The sequence below is a fragment of the Bombus vancouverensis genome, chromosome 7 (genome assembly GCF_051014615.1).
Source record: "Bombus vancouverensis nearcticus chromosome 7, iyBomVanc1_principal, whole genome shotgun sequence".
Classification (NCBI taxonomy): domain Eukaryota; kingdom Metazoa; phylum Arthropoda; class Insecta; order Hymenoptera; family Apidae; genus Bombus; species Bombus vancouverensis.
Window position 1 is genome coordinate 9,779,538 of NC_134917.1, and position 19,118 is coordinate 9,798,655.

General features: G+C 38.5%; 1 protein-coding gene across 1 annotated transcript in view; it reads left to right on the forward strand.

Annotated features, from left to right (window-relative positions):
* Window positions 1-902: 902 nt before the first annotated feature.
* LOC117159062 (fibroblast growth factor 18) overlaps window positions 903-19,118 on the forward strand; it is a 126,583-nt gene continuing 108,367 nt past the window's right edge. The window contains exon 1 of the mRNA XM_033338577.2: window positions 903-1,406. Coding sequence (XP_033194468.1) covers window positions 1,393-1,406 — 14 coding nt within the window. The 5' untranslated portion in view covers window positions 903-1,392. The remainder of the gene's footprint in view (window positions 1,407-19,118) is intronic.

Below are 19,118 nucleotides of genomic sequence, written 5' to 3' on the forward strand. Positions count from 1 at the left end.
ATCTGGCGTCTTTTATCCGATGCGACGCTTACTCCAACAATGAAATTTAAAATGTCACGTATCCTGCGGTTGAGAAATATGCCATTGATAGAATCTAGATTAAGTTACTTTTATAAATCGAAAGGAAAGTAAAAGCCGATTATACACTGACAAATGAGAACTAGTTTTTTACGATCAAACAGAAAAATTTTACAAATTATTAGTTAGCAGAAAGAAGACGAATAACACGACTACCCATAATCTGGTGCAATTGCTTGACAAGAACGAAATCGTTTTACTCGAACCGACACGTTTTCGCATAACGGACTAAGTGAAAGAATTCGATGATCTGTACTTAAATAAAATTCACCGAAGCGGAATCTTTGTATTTCGCGATGGTAACGCTTATTACGTCAATGAAATCAAAAACGTCGCGAATGTCACGGATCCAGTGAACCAGAAATCGGCTGATCGGAAGTGGCTTTTGGTCGATGACGCGTATCTTTAGTTGGTGAGGTCGGTGAGCAGCAAATCAGAAAGAGAGACCGGTCCGCCTTTCGGGAAGAAAGTAATACGAAAAGAAAAAGAGTGTCAGTGTAGGAGGAAAGCTCCTCCGCGTGATAGAGTCGAATCGCGTCGTCCTTCGTCCTTCGTGCAAGGGTGGCGGTGGCGGTGACGGCCTGTAACTGTGGTGGGGGTGGTGGAGGTGGTAGCGGCGGGGGCGGCGGTGTTGGTGGGGGTAGAAAATAAGGGTAGTTTTCAGAAGTGGGGGTGGAGGTTCGTCAGTTTCCGGGTTGTTCCGGAGTGAGTTGAGGGCGTCGTGGGTCGTCGTGGGGGGTAGCGGAGGGAGGGCGAGTAGGAGCCGCGGGCCACGACACGACGAAGCGTCGCGACGTCAGTAGAGCGCCGCGCTATCGACCACCGCCACGAGACACCGTCGTCGTCGTCGTCCTCGTCGTCTTCGTTTTCGTCTTCGTCTTCGTTTTCATCTGTCGTTGTCTTCCTTGTCATCCTTCCTGGTGTTCTCGCGTCGTCGTCATCGTCTCGATTACCCCGTGATTTCGGTGATTTCGGAGAACGACAGCAAGGAACGAAACCAAGAAAAGTTCGAGCGAAACGAAAGAACCTAAGGAAATATAGTTGACGAAGAGAAAGTAATCGGTGAGGATCGACACGGCTAACGGAAGATTCGAACCTGTTCGATCTTTCGTGGATCTATCCGGACGGGCCACGAGGATCCCACGACGGCGCGCTGCGTGCACGCGTGTCCGTCGCCAAGTACCCGCCACGTCAAGGTCGTGCCGGCACGGTGCGTGCGTGCGTGAATACATATTTAAACCACCGTCGTCTGACTGCTACGAGCCACCCCGTGTGAGACCCAATGACTGTCCATCCAGGGACCACGGGAGACACATGTTCGTTATAAGGTCAGTGCACGAAATGTACGTGGTGTCTTCGTAGTTACTTCGATAAGCTGAGCTTCTCTCACTTTTCTACTTGATTTCTCACCCGACACCTTACGAGGCAACACTCACGGGACACACTTGCGATCGCGATGTGGATACAATCGAGGATTTGTCACGTACTTTTTACACGGTAACGGATTTTAACTACACGCTTACAATTTCGATGATTTTTAGTAGTGAATATTTCGATGGAAATTTTAATTAAAAAATGTGACTTGAACGATCTGTGTTCGTTGTGCTGATTTTTTGTTGATCGAAATGCCGGTTCATTTACGGTTGCTTCATATTTATGTTACTTGTTACGCAAAAAGAAGCTGTGTCTCTTTTCTTTCTTTTCTTTTACATTTTTATTATTCTTATAATTTATAAGGAAATGATTTTTACAAATTTGAAGCTAGCTGTGTGCATTTTATTTTTAATATAATTCGCACATAATCGAACCATTGATCTATACATTGTGGTAAGTAACAAATTGCTATTGTTGGTACGCCTTTAAAATTATAACGTACTGTAGAATTATAACTGTATGATCATTTTTTAACTTAAGAATATTTTTTAATTTTTCAAAGTGCTTACACTGTCGTATCGACTATGAAATCTCCTTTGATTGGAGCAAGCTCGTATTTATCTCTCAAATAAAAGCATTTCTTTACGGGGAAATTACATAAAATTAAATTAAAGATGAAATAGACTCGTCTATCCCTCGTTGAATTTTCGCATTCTTATTCTACTGTAGTAATCTTCTCATTTTTTATCCCGTGAAATTAAAAGGTTCCGTCCAAAAGATGTCTTTTCTTGTTTTCTGCGTCGAAAATACGCGCGTGTCAACGGATTAACGCAGTAAGTGGATTGCAACGGAAATTTCTAAGTGCACAGGATTAGTTTCCAAGACGGAGCAATCGGATAGTTGACGCAACAAATTCGCGACTTGTTTTCACAGAGACAAAAACGTATTCTCTGTTGGCGGTTTTACGTACTCGTCGAACACATTGCCGAGACGGAGAATTTCGTACGAAAGAAACATCTCGATCCCTTGTGACACATACTTGCACGCGCAATGATGGCTCTTACGGCTCGTGAAGTTTCGTCAAAAGCGAGACCCTTCGCGATATTTCCGAGTCAACGACGTTCTCGCTTGCCCCTCATTTTGTTGTTCTCTGGCCGTACAAAGAGCCATGTAACGCGCGACTTTGCAAGGGGGGAGAATTTCCAAAAGAATCCGTGATCGACGACCCGTTTCTATTTAATCTGCTTCCGTCTTCCGACCCCTACAAACCTAAACCAGTCTTATATAAGAACATTACGCATGGATCGTTCACACATTTACACTGATACATGATATATTCTTTCTTTTTCTTTTTTTTTTTCTTTCCTCATATCACATTCTTTTCTAAGTAATAAATTCCTGGATAACACTATATATATTTTCTTCTTTTGCCTTTATTTATTATAATACGATCGATTGTGTTTCACACAAATGCGGAAAAATGTATGCTTGAGATAGAATCAATTTTTTGTATTATATTTTTATGCTGGAGCAAATATACTAAGGAAATTTTGACAAAACAGGTTCAAGATAGAATCTTCTCTTATCAGAAGAAAGTTCACTATATGGTAGACTAGGATCAGGGATTCTAAACATATTTAAATATATTATAATTATCAATGCAAGTGATTATATGAAGAAAAATTGCGGTTGAAATGTATACGTACATTCTATATATTTCGGTACCAAAATTAGACACGCGTTAGACTTTCATTGGTGACATGAAAAAGTTTCGACAATTTAATTCTTGTATTAGGTTCTAAATGAATATTCAATTTTGTCGAAACTTTCGTTTCTCATGTATAATTTTAATTTTCCAATTTTTATATATATAAAGGTATCGGTGAAATACAACTCTTTAAAAATTGCACGTTTCACATATTTCGAGTACATAGAATCAACCAAATTTTCTCATAAACCGATCAAACTCTTACGTCATTACGGCGAATCGTAGCGAACGATTCACGAATGCCAATATTTCACAACGAAAGGTAAACGTGCATTTATCTTCGACGTCGCCACTTCCAAATAACGCTATCACCCACGTGAAACTCGGTCTACAGGACATCCTCGACTCCTCCATTGCCACCGGAGGGGTTAATGAAATTAGAAAAAAAATACTTCAGCCGATTAAGAATTCAATCTGAATTAAAAGGATTTCGAACCTGCCAAACTTGAAAGGCTGCCAGTGCTTCCGGTCTCTGGGTTAGCGAACTGGGATATATACTTTAGAGCCCGCGTATATTACAGGGTCGAACTAGTTTAGCGAGTTGGACGCGGCCGAAAGCGCGCGCTAGAATACGAAGGAGAAGTGGACGAACAGGGATGGGAAGAAGAGAAGAGAAGGCAAACCTTTCATCGCGTTGAATTTCAAATCGGCGTATCTGCCGAGAGGAATTGGCACAGATCCAATCGCGATTCCTCGCTTACCTGCTTGCGCTCTCTCTGTTTCCTGGATCTTCCTACTTCTTTTTTCTCCCCCATCTGCCCTCCCCCTTTCTTCCTCTCTTTATCTTCTCCCACTCTGCCATTTGTACTTGTACTCACGTCGTATCTTGGAGATGAACAAAACTGGGTCGTTGCAAGCTATAGGATAGTGGGCACACACACAAAGAGAAAGAAAGAGACAGAAAGAGAGAGAGAGAGAAAGAAAAAGCCCGATGCAGAAGAGAGTAACACAGGGGCCTTGACTCGTTCACCCTGAACAGTGTAACCGAGTTCGTGCCGTCGCATCGAGACGCACTTCTTCGGACGTGTGCATTATAATCACGGTTCATTATTACCATGGACACTTCATAAATGTTCGATTACGTGTGTGCAGTGTGCACGTTCGCACGAGCTAAACCGCCCACATTATCGGTGTCCATAGTTGATCGTAAATACTTCCTCGATAATCGATGCACAGCTCTCAACATAGAGCCTCCCTAAAATGTACCTTGTGTATGTAGCTTGTTCGACGGCTTGCACTTTTTTACCGAGATTGACATTTAGTCGACGGGAAGGTCGTTATTTATTTGCAGCTTTGTCGAAAGCAGTGCCTTCACGGCTGCTTTTTTCTTTAAGAAGAGTTTGGAGCTGAACAAAGCTACTAGAATTGTAGTTTTTTTTCGGACATAATTTGGAAATGTTATTTATAGGTGTGAAAGGTTACTCGGTCATGGATAGTACAATGCTCCCCTTATTCTTGCAATAGGTTATTTCGTGATACGATGTCGCTGTTGATATCGTATTTTGATAACGTTTGGATCGGTTTTAGAATAGTATTTGTAGTTTACGGTAATTTTACTTTAAAACACTACATTTTGCTTTTAAGGATGTATTTAATATTGTCATTGACACTAATCGCATATTGCGTATTCATTTTGACGACATTATTGTATTTAATTGGAACAATTAATATTTTATTATGTAATATTGGTTATCAATTTTTCATCTGTTTATCTGTAAAAATGTTTTTATGAGTACAGATTCTTTTACGTTATACGCTTTTAATGAACAGCTTTAAGATGTTCGAAGGAAAGCAAGCAGTCGTATATTTTAATTGCAAGACCACGAAACAACTTAGTAAAGGGAAAAAGATATGAAATATCAAAGTACAGAAGGATTAGAAACGTGTTTCAAAGAAATTCACGAGTCAACACTCTCGCAAACAATTCTCGATCTTTTTACTTTCCTCGAAATGGAAAATAACACTCCTTGAGCAAAACATCATTATGATTCGGTTATCATTTGTTCCAAGTGCTAGCATACACAAATAACGTGTTTTTACATAGCTAGAGAAGCGTAGAAACTTTCCTACAAAAATGACGTAAACTCGCGAATACAATAGAGAACGTAAGAGAATACGCAGTATTATATACTCGCAACAAACGTATTTCATCCATTTTATATTCGAATACGATGTACAAAATACCTAGTGCTGTGAAATAAAAAATTTTTTATCTAAATATTTAAAAAAACTTTACAATCTGTAATACAAGAGAGAAACTGTGGGAGAAACTGCGGAGACGTTGCGATTCCCTTTTCGAGCTGAAAGTTTCTGTTCGCGAAACCTTTTGCTCCGATACTTTGCTGCCATGTACATACGAATTCCCTATATTGATTTTTACAACGTACAGCTACGTCGTAAAATTCGGCAAAGAATGTAAAGTAACGTGACGTTCGCCCTTTGCGCCCGACTGGGTACCGCGTTTGTATAGCACGCGTCATTGACGGTAGTAAGTTCACCGAATTTAAAGCCCGGGATTCGATGTCGGTCCGCATAAAACAAATGCAAGAAGGATCTGCGTTATATTCATATAGACATCGATATAGAGAAAGCATTCGAGGAGTTTTACCATTGAAAAGTAAGTTTCGCATTCTTTTCGTCACATCGCTAACTTAAAGGAATGTTGTGCGAAGTAGTCTCCAGTGAATTCCAATAATATCGTGAAATATACAAGATAAAGTTTTCAACTATCGATCATTCAGGGACTGGTATAGTTTGGAGTCTTATAGTTCAGTTTCTTAACGTAATATTATCGTATTGTTAAATTATTTATCAAGCAGAGTGTAAAGTAATTTAGTTTGCGAAGTGTTCTTTTAATATAAAGGATATTCAGGTATTTTTTAGCAAATCATACTAACACATTGTATAAATGAAAATAAGAGAAATATGGGACCATAAATGCTGTATATTAAAAAGTAATAAGAAAAGTACGAAGAAGTAGGAAACGATTGAGTTTTTATTCGATGAATTTTTGTTTGACAAATGAGCATTGGTTTCAAAGATAGACAGGTGGAAGATCGATTCTTTGATCCATGTGAGGCTTGGATTTTTATTTCTGGCGTATTTTAACGAAATAGTTTATCAGGAAAATATTGAGATTTGTTAGGAATGAATATAAATAATACTTGAAAATGGAACTGATATAAAAGCGAATAATTTATTTTTGCGAATTATCGACTAAAAGACCAGTCCGTTATTACCGCAATTGTTAATCTTCGTTATAACCTTCTTATAAAATGTTCATAGGGCAATGTGATGTCTTGTTTTTTACTGATGTAATACGAGTACGCTAGCATTGTTTGACGGAAAAGACCTGAATCACTCTGTGTATAAATAGACTGACTCTGCCAAGGTAGTAAAAATGGTGCCAATATTTGTTGCATTTATTACTATTCGTTGCAGGGACAAAAATTCCTTCCATCTTTCTCTGAATGAAATAGTACATAAATTTTTATATTTCCGGTCAATTTTCAAATTCAATAACATCGAGTAACAAGTTTATTTGTCATGATTGAAAAGACCTGGCCAAAAGGTCGTTTAAAAGGAAAAATAATGGATAGTGAGATAGTGAGAGAACATGCAGCGACATTATCTTTTTTGGCTTTCTTCTCTTCTCCGATTTTACTTTGGGATAACATCACGGAACGAAACTAAGTCAATGGTCTCATTTCTAACGAAGAAGGACGACCATAAACAAGACAGTTAATTAAGTATCTATGTCCTTTAGTATTAATATTCTAAAACGCTGAAATTGTTGTGCGATATGTATAAATATTATATATTCTCATATTGTAAACAGTTCGCTTAAACAGACTCGATAAGCAATAAGAGTTTTGCATAAGCTTCTTATTTCCCAAACGGACAATAAGCTTCTTATTTTTATAATTTCGCAATTATTATATTATAATCTGTTCGCCGATTCGATGTTGGAAGCAAGTTCGCTATTATCGAGAACAAAACGAAGCTTATCCCCTTGTAACTTGTTTGTATCGGTCTCGATACGAGAAAGATGAACGAGACTGATAATAAAAGACACTGAACAATTAGCATAGATATTATTATTATCGAGTCCGATATTATTCCGAATTATATTATTCCCATCGTTGACCGACATTTGAAAAATAAACTCCGAGGCGGTGGTTATATATTCGGACAAGCAGGGGTAAACGCCCGATCGAAGTACATATTCAGCGCTTCGTACTATTAACCTCTTTTAGTTCCTTGTATTCATTCCATTAAAGAGCTCTCTCCACTGAATCTTACTGGATAAGCTATATACGGAATATTTTGAATTTATCGAACGATTAAGCTTTATTCAGCCGAGTTACCTGGATTCAAGCAACTTAATTCGTGTAACTTGAATCTCTTTACCTTATTATCGGTATTACATTTAATTTCTTGCATTCATTTCGTTAAAAGGATCTTCTCTACTAAATCTTACCAAGTAAGCTACACTGGTTCGCATGAAAGTATTTGAACACTTAACATAGAAAGTCGTTTATGGCTCATGCTGTACGTCCTGTGTAAAACATTCTGAAATTTCATTAGCACCGTAACGATCATGTCGGTAAAATTTGGAACAAATCTGAAAATGTATACGGAAGTAACGTGACATTTATTGCAAACATAAACTCGGTAAGAAGTTAACATAATGTGATATGAACAGTTGTCTTAAATAATAGCGTTAAGTACGATCCAACTGAGTATTCAGATTTACTGTTGTAATCAAGTATAACGGATAATTGTCTGTCTACCTTTAATCTACTTACATACATTTGTATCAAATATCTTGTAACATCTATAATGTACTTTCAGATTTGTATTAAACTTGCCCAATATAATCAAGTCCTGTAATGGTAACAATTTCCCATAACACACATAATATATTCATAAAGGCGTCTACTAGTGCTGGAATATTTTCATGTCCCTATATACAAAAGTATTTTATCGAGTTTATCGAATAATTAAACTCACAAAACACACATAGTCGTTTCTACGAGCGCAGTAACTAACAAAATGATATAGTATTCGCGTGTGCACGGACAAACCGATTGCGTAACGGGGTATCACCATTTTCATTCCGAAACTTGCGACATCTCACGATTTATATATCGACAACGCGAAGTAGTGGGCGTTGTGTACCTGTTTACGTTCCGCGTCGCAGGAATTGTACTGTAAATCATATTCCGGCGTCGCGCGGTCCAGCCCATTGTTTGGTACCAGTATTTAAAGTGCATCCGGTAGGAGCGGGTCAGGTGCCGTTACGAGACGCGTTCGCACTTCTTTGAGCAGGTCGGATATTCTGCACTTTAGATCCCACAATAAAGTCAGTTTACTGCGGCTCATTGAGACGGCTATCGCCTCCCGATTGTTGATCTGTGTTCATCGGCGATCGTAAAACGGTCCTTGACGATCCCTATGGACCGAACCGGCCAATGCGCTTGTCCTGCTATCACTCCCACGAAAGATCATCTATACGGTGCATTCTCAAAGTTGTTTCTCACGTTTTTTACTCCGTTCGAACTTCTGCACCTTTCATATTAATCTAAGCGGCTTGTTCTCTCTGATCTTCCTTTTTTTAAAATTATTCTTCTACGTAATCTAAGAACATTTTATAAATTAAAAAAACACAAGCAGAGGATACAATTTATAATATCTGTAGGGTTCTAGTAAATAAATAAACAAGGGTTTCTTTTTAACGAATAATTCTTTTCAGATCGCTTCTTGTCTCTATATTGCAGAAGAAAGTACGTTTTGTACGTTTGATATTAATTTTAATTTATTTCTCTATTTCTCCTTTGAAATGATTATTTTATTCGATGAATCAATTTTTAGAATTCAAATACGTTAATCTAATTACTTAAAAATTATTAATTCTTTTCGGTTGTGTGTATGTTAGCTGTGAAGTGACGTTGCAATTTTACCGAGTAAGTCATAGTCACGTGAAACGTGATAAGAGCAAACAAATCGAAACGTGTTGATTGCCGTACGTACGAGTATTTGCCTTTACTTACATGTACTCCGTTTGCAAATAACGGACCTTATATTTTGAGAAATAATCAAAAGTTTATAGATTATTTTAAACAATTTTATATAATTTACAAAATACTATGTAATTTATATAAAATATTTTCATTTCCATATAAATTTTATATTTCTCTTTCCCCTCAAAATCGATACAAAACAGCAATATCAAAACAAATGAAATTCTCTTAAATATCAATCTTTATCCAAATATAACTGTTAGTATAAAATAAAAGCATACGAAATACAATAAAAACCACAATATACATATCGTCGTCTTAATTAAATTTGTTCAAAGCTGTCATCGCTGTCCAAGCAGCATCAAAAATCCCTTCATCACATTTCTCTCACACTGACTTCATCCTTGCTCTAAAATCAAATACAGTGAAGGGATATTGAATGAATCCAACAAGAATGATTCCGCGAAGTGTCTTCCTCGTAAATTAAAACTACATTCTTTCTAGACAACTAACAGTTTCGCGGTTGAAAATGGACAGGTAGGATAAAAGAGTGGAGACCTTGGAGGGACTGAAGAAGAAGGGGCCAACCAGCGGCGTTAGCGTAGCGTTAGAAAGTTCGTCTTGGTCGCTGTTTGCTCTAACGCCTTGGCGACTCGTCCGCGGTTATCCAAACGAACGAAAAGCCACTCACGAGAGCACCTGTAGAGCTTGGGCGTTGCTTTTGTTCTTTCAACCTCTGTCTTTCTCCCTCTCTTCCACTCTAGAATCACGGTGGCCCTCCGTTTCTACCTACCTGTTGTGTTACTTACGCCTCGCCGACCGATCATTCGGAACACGGGTCACTTTAAAGGGATTAGCACAATTTTCGACTTGAATTCCGAACGCCTGGAGGCCTGGTCATTCTTAGCCGAGTGAAAATTACGACGCGTCACGGTACCAATGTGAGAAAATAACAGGGCTGACCACGTTTCCAGAAAATATCCGATACGGTTCATTCGAGTTGCCGACCGCATGACGTATTAATTTTTGCTTATTAGGGTTTTCCTTTCCAATGTTACCTCGTTACAGAACAAAATAGAAACCCTATTTTCTTCTTGAAAAATCATACGTGATAAGTGTTGTAGACGTATTTTGATATTTCGCAGAAATGACATAAAACTGAATAGAAATTTCACTACTTCTGTATTTCTTCTTTTAAGAAATTAAGAAATATTTGAGTCTATAATATTGTCAATATATCGTTAATATTTTTGTTACCTAGAATTTTCGTTTGTAATGTTATTGTAATTTCTATTATTATTAAGATTTTATTAACAGTTTGAAAAATTATACGTGACAAGATTCTTGAAGTTTCGATGTTTTGTGCAAATTGTGCGATTAAAAAGATTTCGATTACTTGATAGGAAAAATGATTTCGGTTACAAAATTGAACGAAATACTTTTATTTTATTTATTTTCCTGATACATTAAATTTCCATCAGAAATCAGTATTATCTTTATTCTTATCTCATTGGCTTCTGTCTTTTCGCGGATACACGATTATTTGGCCCGCGAATCGCGCGAAGAACCTGAATATTCACGTTTGAAACGCCACGAGAAATGCCTAGATTTACCGTAACCTACATAGTTTCCCTAACGACCATAGCCACATCATACAAATTTTCTTATCGTCGTTATTGAAACTTCGCTCGAAATATACCGTCTACTAGAAACTTGGTCAAGATCTTGGTGAAAAGTGGGTCGAGACGAAGATTATCCATTCTGATCGTGCTAATTGAACAAACCGCGTGTAACCAGGATACGCGTTGCCAATTCGTCTACGAAAAACTAATATCGAATCCCCTGCTCTGGTTGCGATGACTTTTCGTTCGTTCTCTTCGAACTTCTCAAAACGAGGCAAAGTTATAAATTTGTGCCTCTGGAAAACAACTGGCAGCAACTTTACTACGCGAAAGAGAAGAGGGACAAACCGCTCCTGCTACACCCTCATCCCTCATCCTGCAGAAACTCGGCTTGGTTGCCACGGGCCTGCGACTTCGTAAATGCATCCATGCACACGTATTTTATGGCCAGCTTCCTCGGCTTTCTATCTCTTTCCCTTTTCCCTCTCTCGCGTTTCTACCCCCCTTTTCTTCTTTTCTCCGTGCAAACTCTCCGATACTACCACCTACTCGCTATCGCGCAAGTATTGGGAGCGTGTCTGAACATCGGGTCCGCGATATTTTCGCAGGATAGATTCCTTTTGAAAATACTTAAAACTTGGACGATTTGTCGTCCGTGTTGGAGTCGAACTCGATAAAGCGCTAGGATCTATCGCGTCGTACTACCGGCCTAGAAAAGAATGGACACGGGAAGGGTATACGGCAAGGAACGAGGTGGCCAATCGATGACGGAGACGGTGGTGGTGCCGAAGAGATAAAGAAAAGAAGACAATCGACAGAGGAAAGCGGGGGTGTGTGGGAAGGAGAGGGTGTACGAGTGAAACGATAAGAGGAGAGAAAGAAAGGGATAAGCTGGATCACTCGTGAAACGAACGAAAACGAACGAGATAGACGAAAGGTGGAATCCAGGGAAAAGAGCGAGAGACGTGGAAGAACTTAATCACATAAAATCCTTAAAGTTCGCCCTGGTGCGACGCGATGCACTTTGATCGCAGAATTTATGTTCGGGGTGCAATGTACCGCCATTATATTCTCTGCTCGTCGGTGCGTGCCGTGGAAAAATTCATCGCGGAGACGCAGAGGCGGATTCGGTTCCCCCATTGATCGGCGTGGTAGGTTGGGACACGAGGAGAGAGTTTGTTTCCTCTCTCCGCTCGTCATAAGAAAATATTATTCTTCCAAGAAAAAGTCGTCGCTCCACCGAACCAAAGATTCCAAGCTTCTGCGTATCTGCAGCGGCAGACAGCTTTTGACTGGATTTTCTGCAAATCGGGAGAGGGTCACTAAACTCTCCTCTCGGACGTCTGAACGATAATTAGGACACGAGAGAGTTAGATACTCGTGTTAATTATTGCGATGGACATTTTGTCTTTGGCTCGACGTACGTTGGTGATTTTCGCTTGGAAATTTATGACTGCTACGGTAATATAACGTCGTGGCACGATAAAAACTCGTGTGTTTATTGTCAGCTCTTTTGTCTGAAGCTAATAAACAACAGGTAAAAGAAACACGATGCAATACGAGTTGATTTATTGGTCTTGTAGTAGCTTATCATTATAACCATGAATGAGATAACGTATTAACACATTTCTCGTTGGTTGCACGAAAATATGTCTTTTTCACGTTATCATTTAACCGTGTGTTATATAAAACTACGTTACTTTTACCGTAGGAATTTGTAGGAATTTATTTAAGGAGAAATTTTTAATTGATATACTAGAGTTTCATATGTATATAACGACAGAGTTAAAATTACCGTATGATCTTCTCTTCAGACGGCGTCAATATAGTTGCATAATGAATTTTATTAAACCTACTTTCTTCTTGTATAAGACCACGAGTTAAAGCGGGCTGACTAAAATCATTCGATCATCAATTCAACGTTGTAATTAATCGAATCATCATCGATCTAACTAACAATTTCACAATTAATTGCACGATCCAATCAGACAACGCTATATAATTTCTCTGCCGAAATCAGAGGCGACAAAACACAAATTATCGTAGCGATCACGTATCTGAAAATCGATCGTGAACATTTTCCATGTCGACACGAAAAGAAACTTTACCGGATCATCAAAAAGTTCTTACGATTAGAGTGAACGTGAAAAGTCGATGGAATCGCATAATCGGAGCGTGCTGTAGAATCAGATCGGGTTCTTTTAGAGAACGATCGCATCGACAGCACATAGATACGGATAACGTTCGCTGAAAAGACCGCTTGTCGCGACTTTTTACGATCGGTTGCTATAGTCAGCAAAGACAATGAAAACATCTCGGTAAATCAACAAGAGAGAAGACCGGTAAGGAGATTAGTAGAGCTTACAAGGCATTACCACGGGGACGGGGCGGAAGGAGGCAGGCCACAGTCATCTTAACTTGGAAGCTGCTTGATCTCGCTTTCTTTTTCCTCCTTCTACTTTCTTACCGCTCGTCATCGGTACTCTTGGGACTCTTCTGCTTCTCTCTTTTGCTCTCTTTCTCTCATTTTCTTCCCTTCATCTTCGTCCTTCTCTTACTTTCCTCCTCTTTCTTGAGAGGACTGCTCGCGCGGAGTTAACCACCCGTGAAGCGGCACAATATATCTCGGAGATAATTCGCTTGTTAGGGTCGTACGCCTTTACATTAATCCATCTGCTCGCAGTCTCTCTCGCGACCGCCTCTTTTGCACATGAGCACGATGACGGGGTTCTTTGCGGCGTTGTACTTACCAACGAAAAATTACCATCTCAATTTAGCCGCGACAACATCTATTCCGCTCCTTTGCCATTCCGCCACTTCTTTCATTTCCCAAGACTTTATAAAACGTTACCGTGATGTAATAGCACAGTTTTAGTGTCCGCCCTATTTACGATTTAACCGCTCTTGCATCGTTTGTACGAAACATTGTTATTTTTGCAATTCAATAAATCAATGTTTTTTCTGAGGTTTCTTTCATGACATGCTTAAAATCAAATTAGCGAATGGATTATATTCTTCTTTCTTCTAATTCCTCGTTTATTTAGCGCGAGAAGGTGCTTAGAAGAGAAGGTTTCAGGTTCGAAATTATTGAATTATTGAATCGAAATAGCCAATAAGTAAAAAGGTAGTCAGTAGATAATATCAACAGCCTCGATACTTCGGTGGTTTACAAAAATGAAAATGTATTTCCTTCGCAATATAAAACTAAGAACATAGGCTTCTTTTTCGCACACGTAATATAATAAAATGTTTAGATACGAAGATACATTTAACCAACCAACGAAAGCAAGTACATAGAGTATGAAACAAAGAGCTGATCGTTCTTTTCTACACCTAACGTAAAGAGATATATTTTTAGTTCACTCATTAGCTTACTTTCGAAGTAACGTTCAATTTAAAGACCTACGAGATCGTTGCGTTTGTCAAGCATGTTTCGGTCCGACTCACTGTTACGAGTATACCTACGTCAGCGAAATGAAGAGACGCTTTATAGCCCCGCAGGTAATTCGGAACGGTGTGCAAGGCACTTGTCGTCATGTCGATGCTCGCGATACCACCGGCCGCCTGTCACTTCGCCTCGATTGATCGGTCCTCGCTTCGCGTCTTGATCTCTCTCCTCCTTCCTTTGACCACACGTTCGACCTGTCCTCCTCCTTTGATGGTCTATCTTTCGTAAGAAACATTCTCCTCGTCTTCATCGTGCTTGTCCTCTTTATCGTCGTTTCGCTTACACGCGTACGCTCGTCGTGCCCTTACATGCCCATCGGTTCACTACTAATTTGATATACGAGGAACCGCTTTAACTTCGGAACGATCAATTTCGTTTCAACAATGTAATTATAACTTTCAGTATACTTCATAATATTTCGATGTAATTGTAACGGTTTCCGAGCTACATCGTGTCGTCTGAAAGTGTGGCAATGTCTTCATTATATCAAGATGCGTGCTTTTTACGGAGCATACGTTTTCGCTTATCAGATCGTAGGAAGATGTATCGGTTTTAATATTGAATACGCTGAAGGTGTTTGTGCCAGTTTGTACCATTTGTGATCTTTTATTTATGGAAAAGTAAATAAAACGCGATCATCGAACATTTAAGGTAGCAAGTAATGTGTACAATTCCCTGTATTTGATAGGAAACTGTATTAGATGTTACTATTTTATCGATAGATTTATCAATGGAATTATGGAGTAGCTTATGAATAGAAGCGCATAAAATCATTTTATAATAGTTCGTTGCTGAAGTAATATATTATTACTAGTTTCTTGCATAATGTAAAACATTAACTTAATGCTAGGTACAAATAAATGCGCTATGGTACGTAGAGCAAAATAGACCTTTATATTTAGTTATCATCGATTTTTGATAGAAATATTAAACACAGTTTAACGTATACATAATTGCATTCTTTTTAAAAGCAAATCTTTTTTATCGTTTGGATAGCTGTTGAACTTGATAAAATTTACCTCTAACATTTCTTTCTATTCTGCATAGTTAAAGCGGTGAATATGTTTCTCATTCTAAAGCAATGAATTAGGAATTATTTTATAAGGATATGACACAACAATATCTAAATTAAATTGATTACGATTCGAAAATTAATTTTCTTAATTCATACATACAAGCATGGTAAAAAACGCTAATATTTATCGACTTGCTATCCCGAAGACGCATAAGCTATGATTTAGCTGGTTCGTGAACGATCTTTATATGTTTCATAACCCTTTCCATTTCCTGGATATCACAAAGTTGTAAGGAACAGCTCTGCTTTAAATATAAAGTTCAGATTATTAAAATGATGTCGCACTTATCTTAACATAAAGCAAGAAACAACAACAAAAGAAACTAACGTTTAACAGACATTGCTGCCGCGATACGTAACTACTAGAGAAGCGCTACCTATTCTGTTCTCCGGTGCAAACGAGTTAAGATATAACGATCGTATTAAGTGGCCAATAATGTGCAAGAACAAGTACTTCAAGTTCGAGCGAAAGTAATCGCCGCACAACAGATAAGGGGTTTACGCTTAAGAGCCGTTGCATAATGACACGGCGATGTTCAAGGCGCCAAATAATAAAATCATTGAAACACCGCTCGATGGAGAACGTGGTTCTCGATAAAATACTTAGGAAAGGGCCCCTGTCTCGCGAAGAGTATCGACGCTGGCCAATCAAGCCGAGGACGAAACAGGCTGCCACCAGGCTTGCCAAGGCAGCTTCTATAATCTGATTGCTCGGTGGCTAATGAGCAATGTCCTCGCATTCCGTTCTCGCCTTTCTTCTCGCCTTTACGCGCAAAGTTACATGTACGCTCGTTTTCAAAATTTTTGAAACATGTCCAAACCTTCGCTTTCTTCCTTTTATTAGCCAGCAACAGGCTGCTTAATCCGCGTTGAAGGGTAATATGCGCGTGTAGCAACAAAATGAACTACGAATATCGGTAGATCGAACTATTCATCAACATCAATACTGGGAGTATCAGCAGCCAGTTACCATTTTATTAATGCGCTCTTTTAAAAGACGCGAGATGGAGTGATGGTGACTCGTCTGGCTTTCGCGTTTCCTTTAGTGAACGGTCGAGCTGTAATCGGATTATACTACTTACGATTACCGATAGCGGAGCCTACTTTCAAACGAGTATTTCTGTTTTCGTCAGTCTGTTTAATGGATATTTTTCAATGTAATTTATACGTTGATACAATGTATTACAATTTACTTGTACATCGATCAATTCTCTTTTTCAATAGGATTGAGATATGTAGTTATTAACATATGTCCAACTGGTTTATAATATTGACATTGACACAGGACAAGTATAGGTTTTATCTTTTATATTTTAATTGATTTAAATGTGTTCGGTTATATGTACTACATATAAACCGATAAAGTAAAATAAATATAATAAACGATAATATAAAATACATATAAACCGTGTTGAAAGGGAATATATCTTTATCTTTACCTCTATAGAAATTCTATACAGCGATAAATATAAATAATATAAATAATAGATTATTGTCCGTAATTATATCTTTAATCATTTCCCCTATTTTCGAAACACTTCATTATAACTTAATGATAATTTAGAACACAAAATCAATAATAACCTAATGACTTTGAAAGATAATATATTTATAATTCGTATTTTCCACTTATAACGAAGAATGGGCGCAGCGAAATAATTTTTCGAAGAATTCCCTTTCAAAGATTCAAATTCGCTTAATAAAAGAAAGAAGAAAGATTACTGAGTCTCAATCGTACGAAACGCTTGAAAATCCAAGTATAGCATCGTACATATATACATAGGTATAAGTAGATTTGGAGCAAGTGACAGACGAAAAGCGCTCGAACCTTTTCTCCTGCAGCATGGCGTGGTTGCCCGTATAATTAACCTAAGTCCAAAGACGACGTTATTTGCATGAAACCGTTCGCGCCAACGCATGTAACTGAGCTTAAACGAATCCTAAATGAAACGGTCTAACGATATTAAACCTGTCTGTCAACGGGCTGTCGAGATACGATCGCGGCCGAGGGTCGTAAACGGCCGAGGCGCACCTTTGTAACTTGGCCAACATCGAACGAGTCTCGTCGATTTGTTTTACGAGCCATTTTGCCATGCTTCGCGCCCTCATCGTTCTCTCGTCATCTCGTAATCGCCGTCATCATCATTATCGTCGTGATCTCCCGGTTCCCGTCCGAACTCTCTTTCCTCCGCAACGGCGAAGAGATTGCAAACCTCTTCGAAGGTTCATCCCGCGATCGCAGACAACATCTTTAGTTGGAATCTCTCTCTCGGCGCCGTGTTCTCGATTTACATGTACGATGTAACGCGGAAAATCGTGATTTGCAAGTAGATACCCGCCAGAGGAAAATAAATGATGGTTTTTTTCATGACACGTTCGCTTCACGGCGAGATAAGCGTCTTCAGCTTTTCACCGCGCTCAGCTATGTATGCTATCATCCCGTCTATCCTTGCATTAATAATCAGCAGATTCGATTTAATTTAATTCAATCTTCTTTTCGACAAAAAGAAACGAGCAAATGAGGTTGCTTTAGGCGAGGACGTGAATTTTAAACATCGGATAAAGGGCGGTTACAAGAGGGTGAAGAGTTATCCGTAATTAATGAAAATTGATTTATCGAAGATATTGTTTCAAATGTTATCGTGTCAATGAAGAAGCTTTGAAACAACTCGAGATGAAAGAGTGGATTTTGAAAACATATGGACGTCGCTTGCAACATTTGCTCGGTAGTATACTGTGGTATACGATACTAATTGCAAGTAGCCTTAACATTTCGTTTTTTTTCTTATGAGGTTTTAATAATAACGACAACAATATACAGGTAAATTTAACGTGTTATTTAACGGGGAATAACGTGGAACGCCCTATATTTTAAAGTACGTCTTCATTAACAACTTTCAACTTTGTTTTTAATATTTCACAATTTATATCACGCGAAGATAACACGCTACTGATGAATGACTGTAAATAACGCAATAATTAACACATCAACTTTCTGTTTATAATATATGAGTGTCATATAAATCGTTGACAGAAAGTCAGAGACCTTGATTGGCGTTCGTTAAACGGCGATTAAAAAAACATGGAGCTGCATCGATATCCTATAAACAGAAGCAACTTCTTTGTAAAATCGCGAGGGTAGACGTGGCGAGGATCGCAGTGGCGCCTGATAACATCTGTAAGACGGGAACCGGTACTCGAGTACAAGTTCTTGCAATTTCAACCATAAGAGAAAATGTGGTTAACGTATTGCATCGAAACGGCGGTCTTTAGCGGATCCGCCGAAAAATTATATCAGATTTTCGGCTGTAAAGGTAAAATGTATTACTTTGAAAGTCGGTGCACGTGCTTTGGAAACTTTCGTGTGAAATACGGACTATGATGGGATGAGTTTCATTAAAATAATTTGTGCAGATATGGACATAAGGGCGTGCGTAATTAACGAGGTTGTCTCTAACGTAATCTGAAAATTATATTTAATGTTGTTGTTTTTTAATGACTTCAATTAACCGAAGTCCATATCGTTTAGTATATAATTATGCTTATATGTAATACTCGTGAACAGTAAATCGTATTATACACAGTTTGGACCGTTATCTTGCACGAATCAAAAATTCTAATGGATAAATCGTCTTTTTAATATCGTTATATCGTTCTAATTATCCAGATCGATTATCACGTGTCGTGTAATACGATTTTTAATTATTCGCACGAAAATCATTATAGTGGC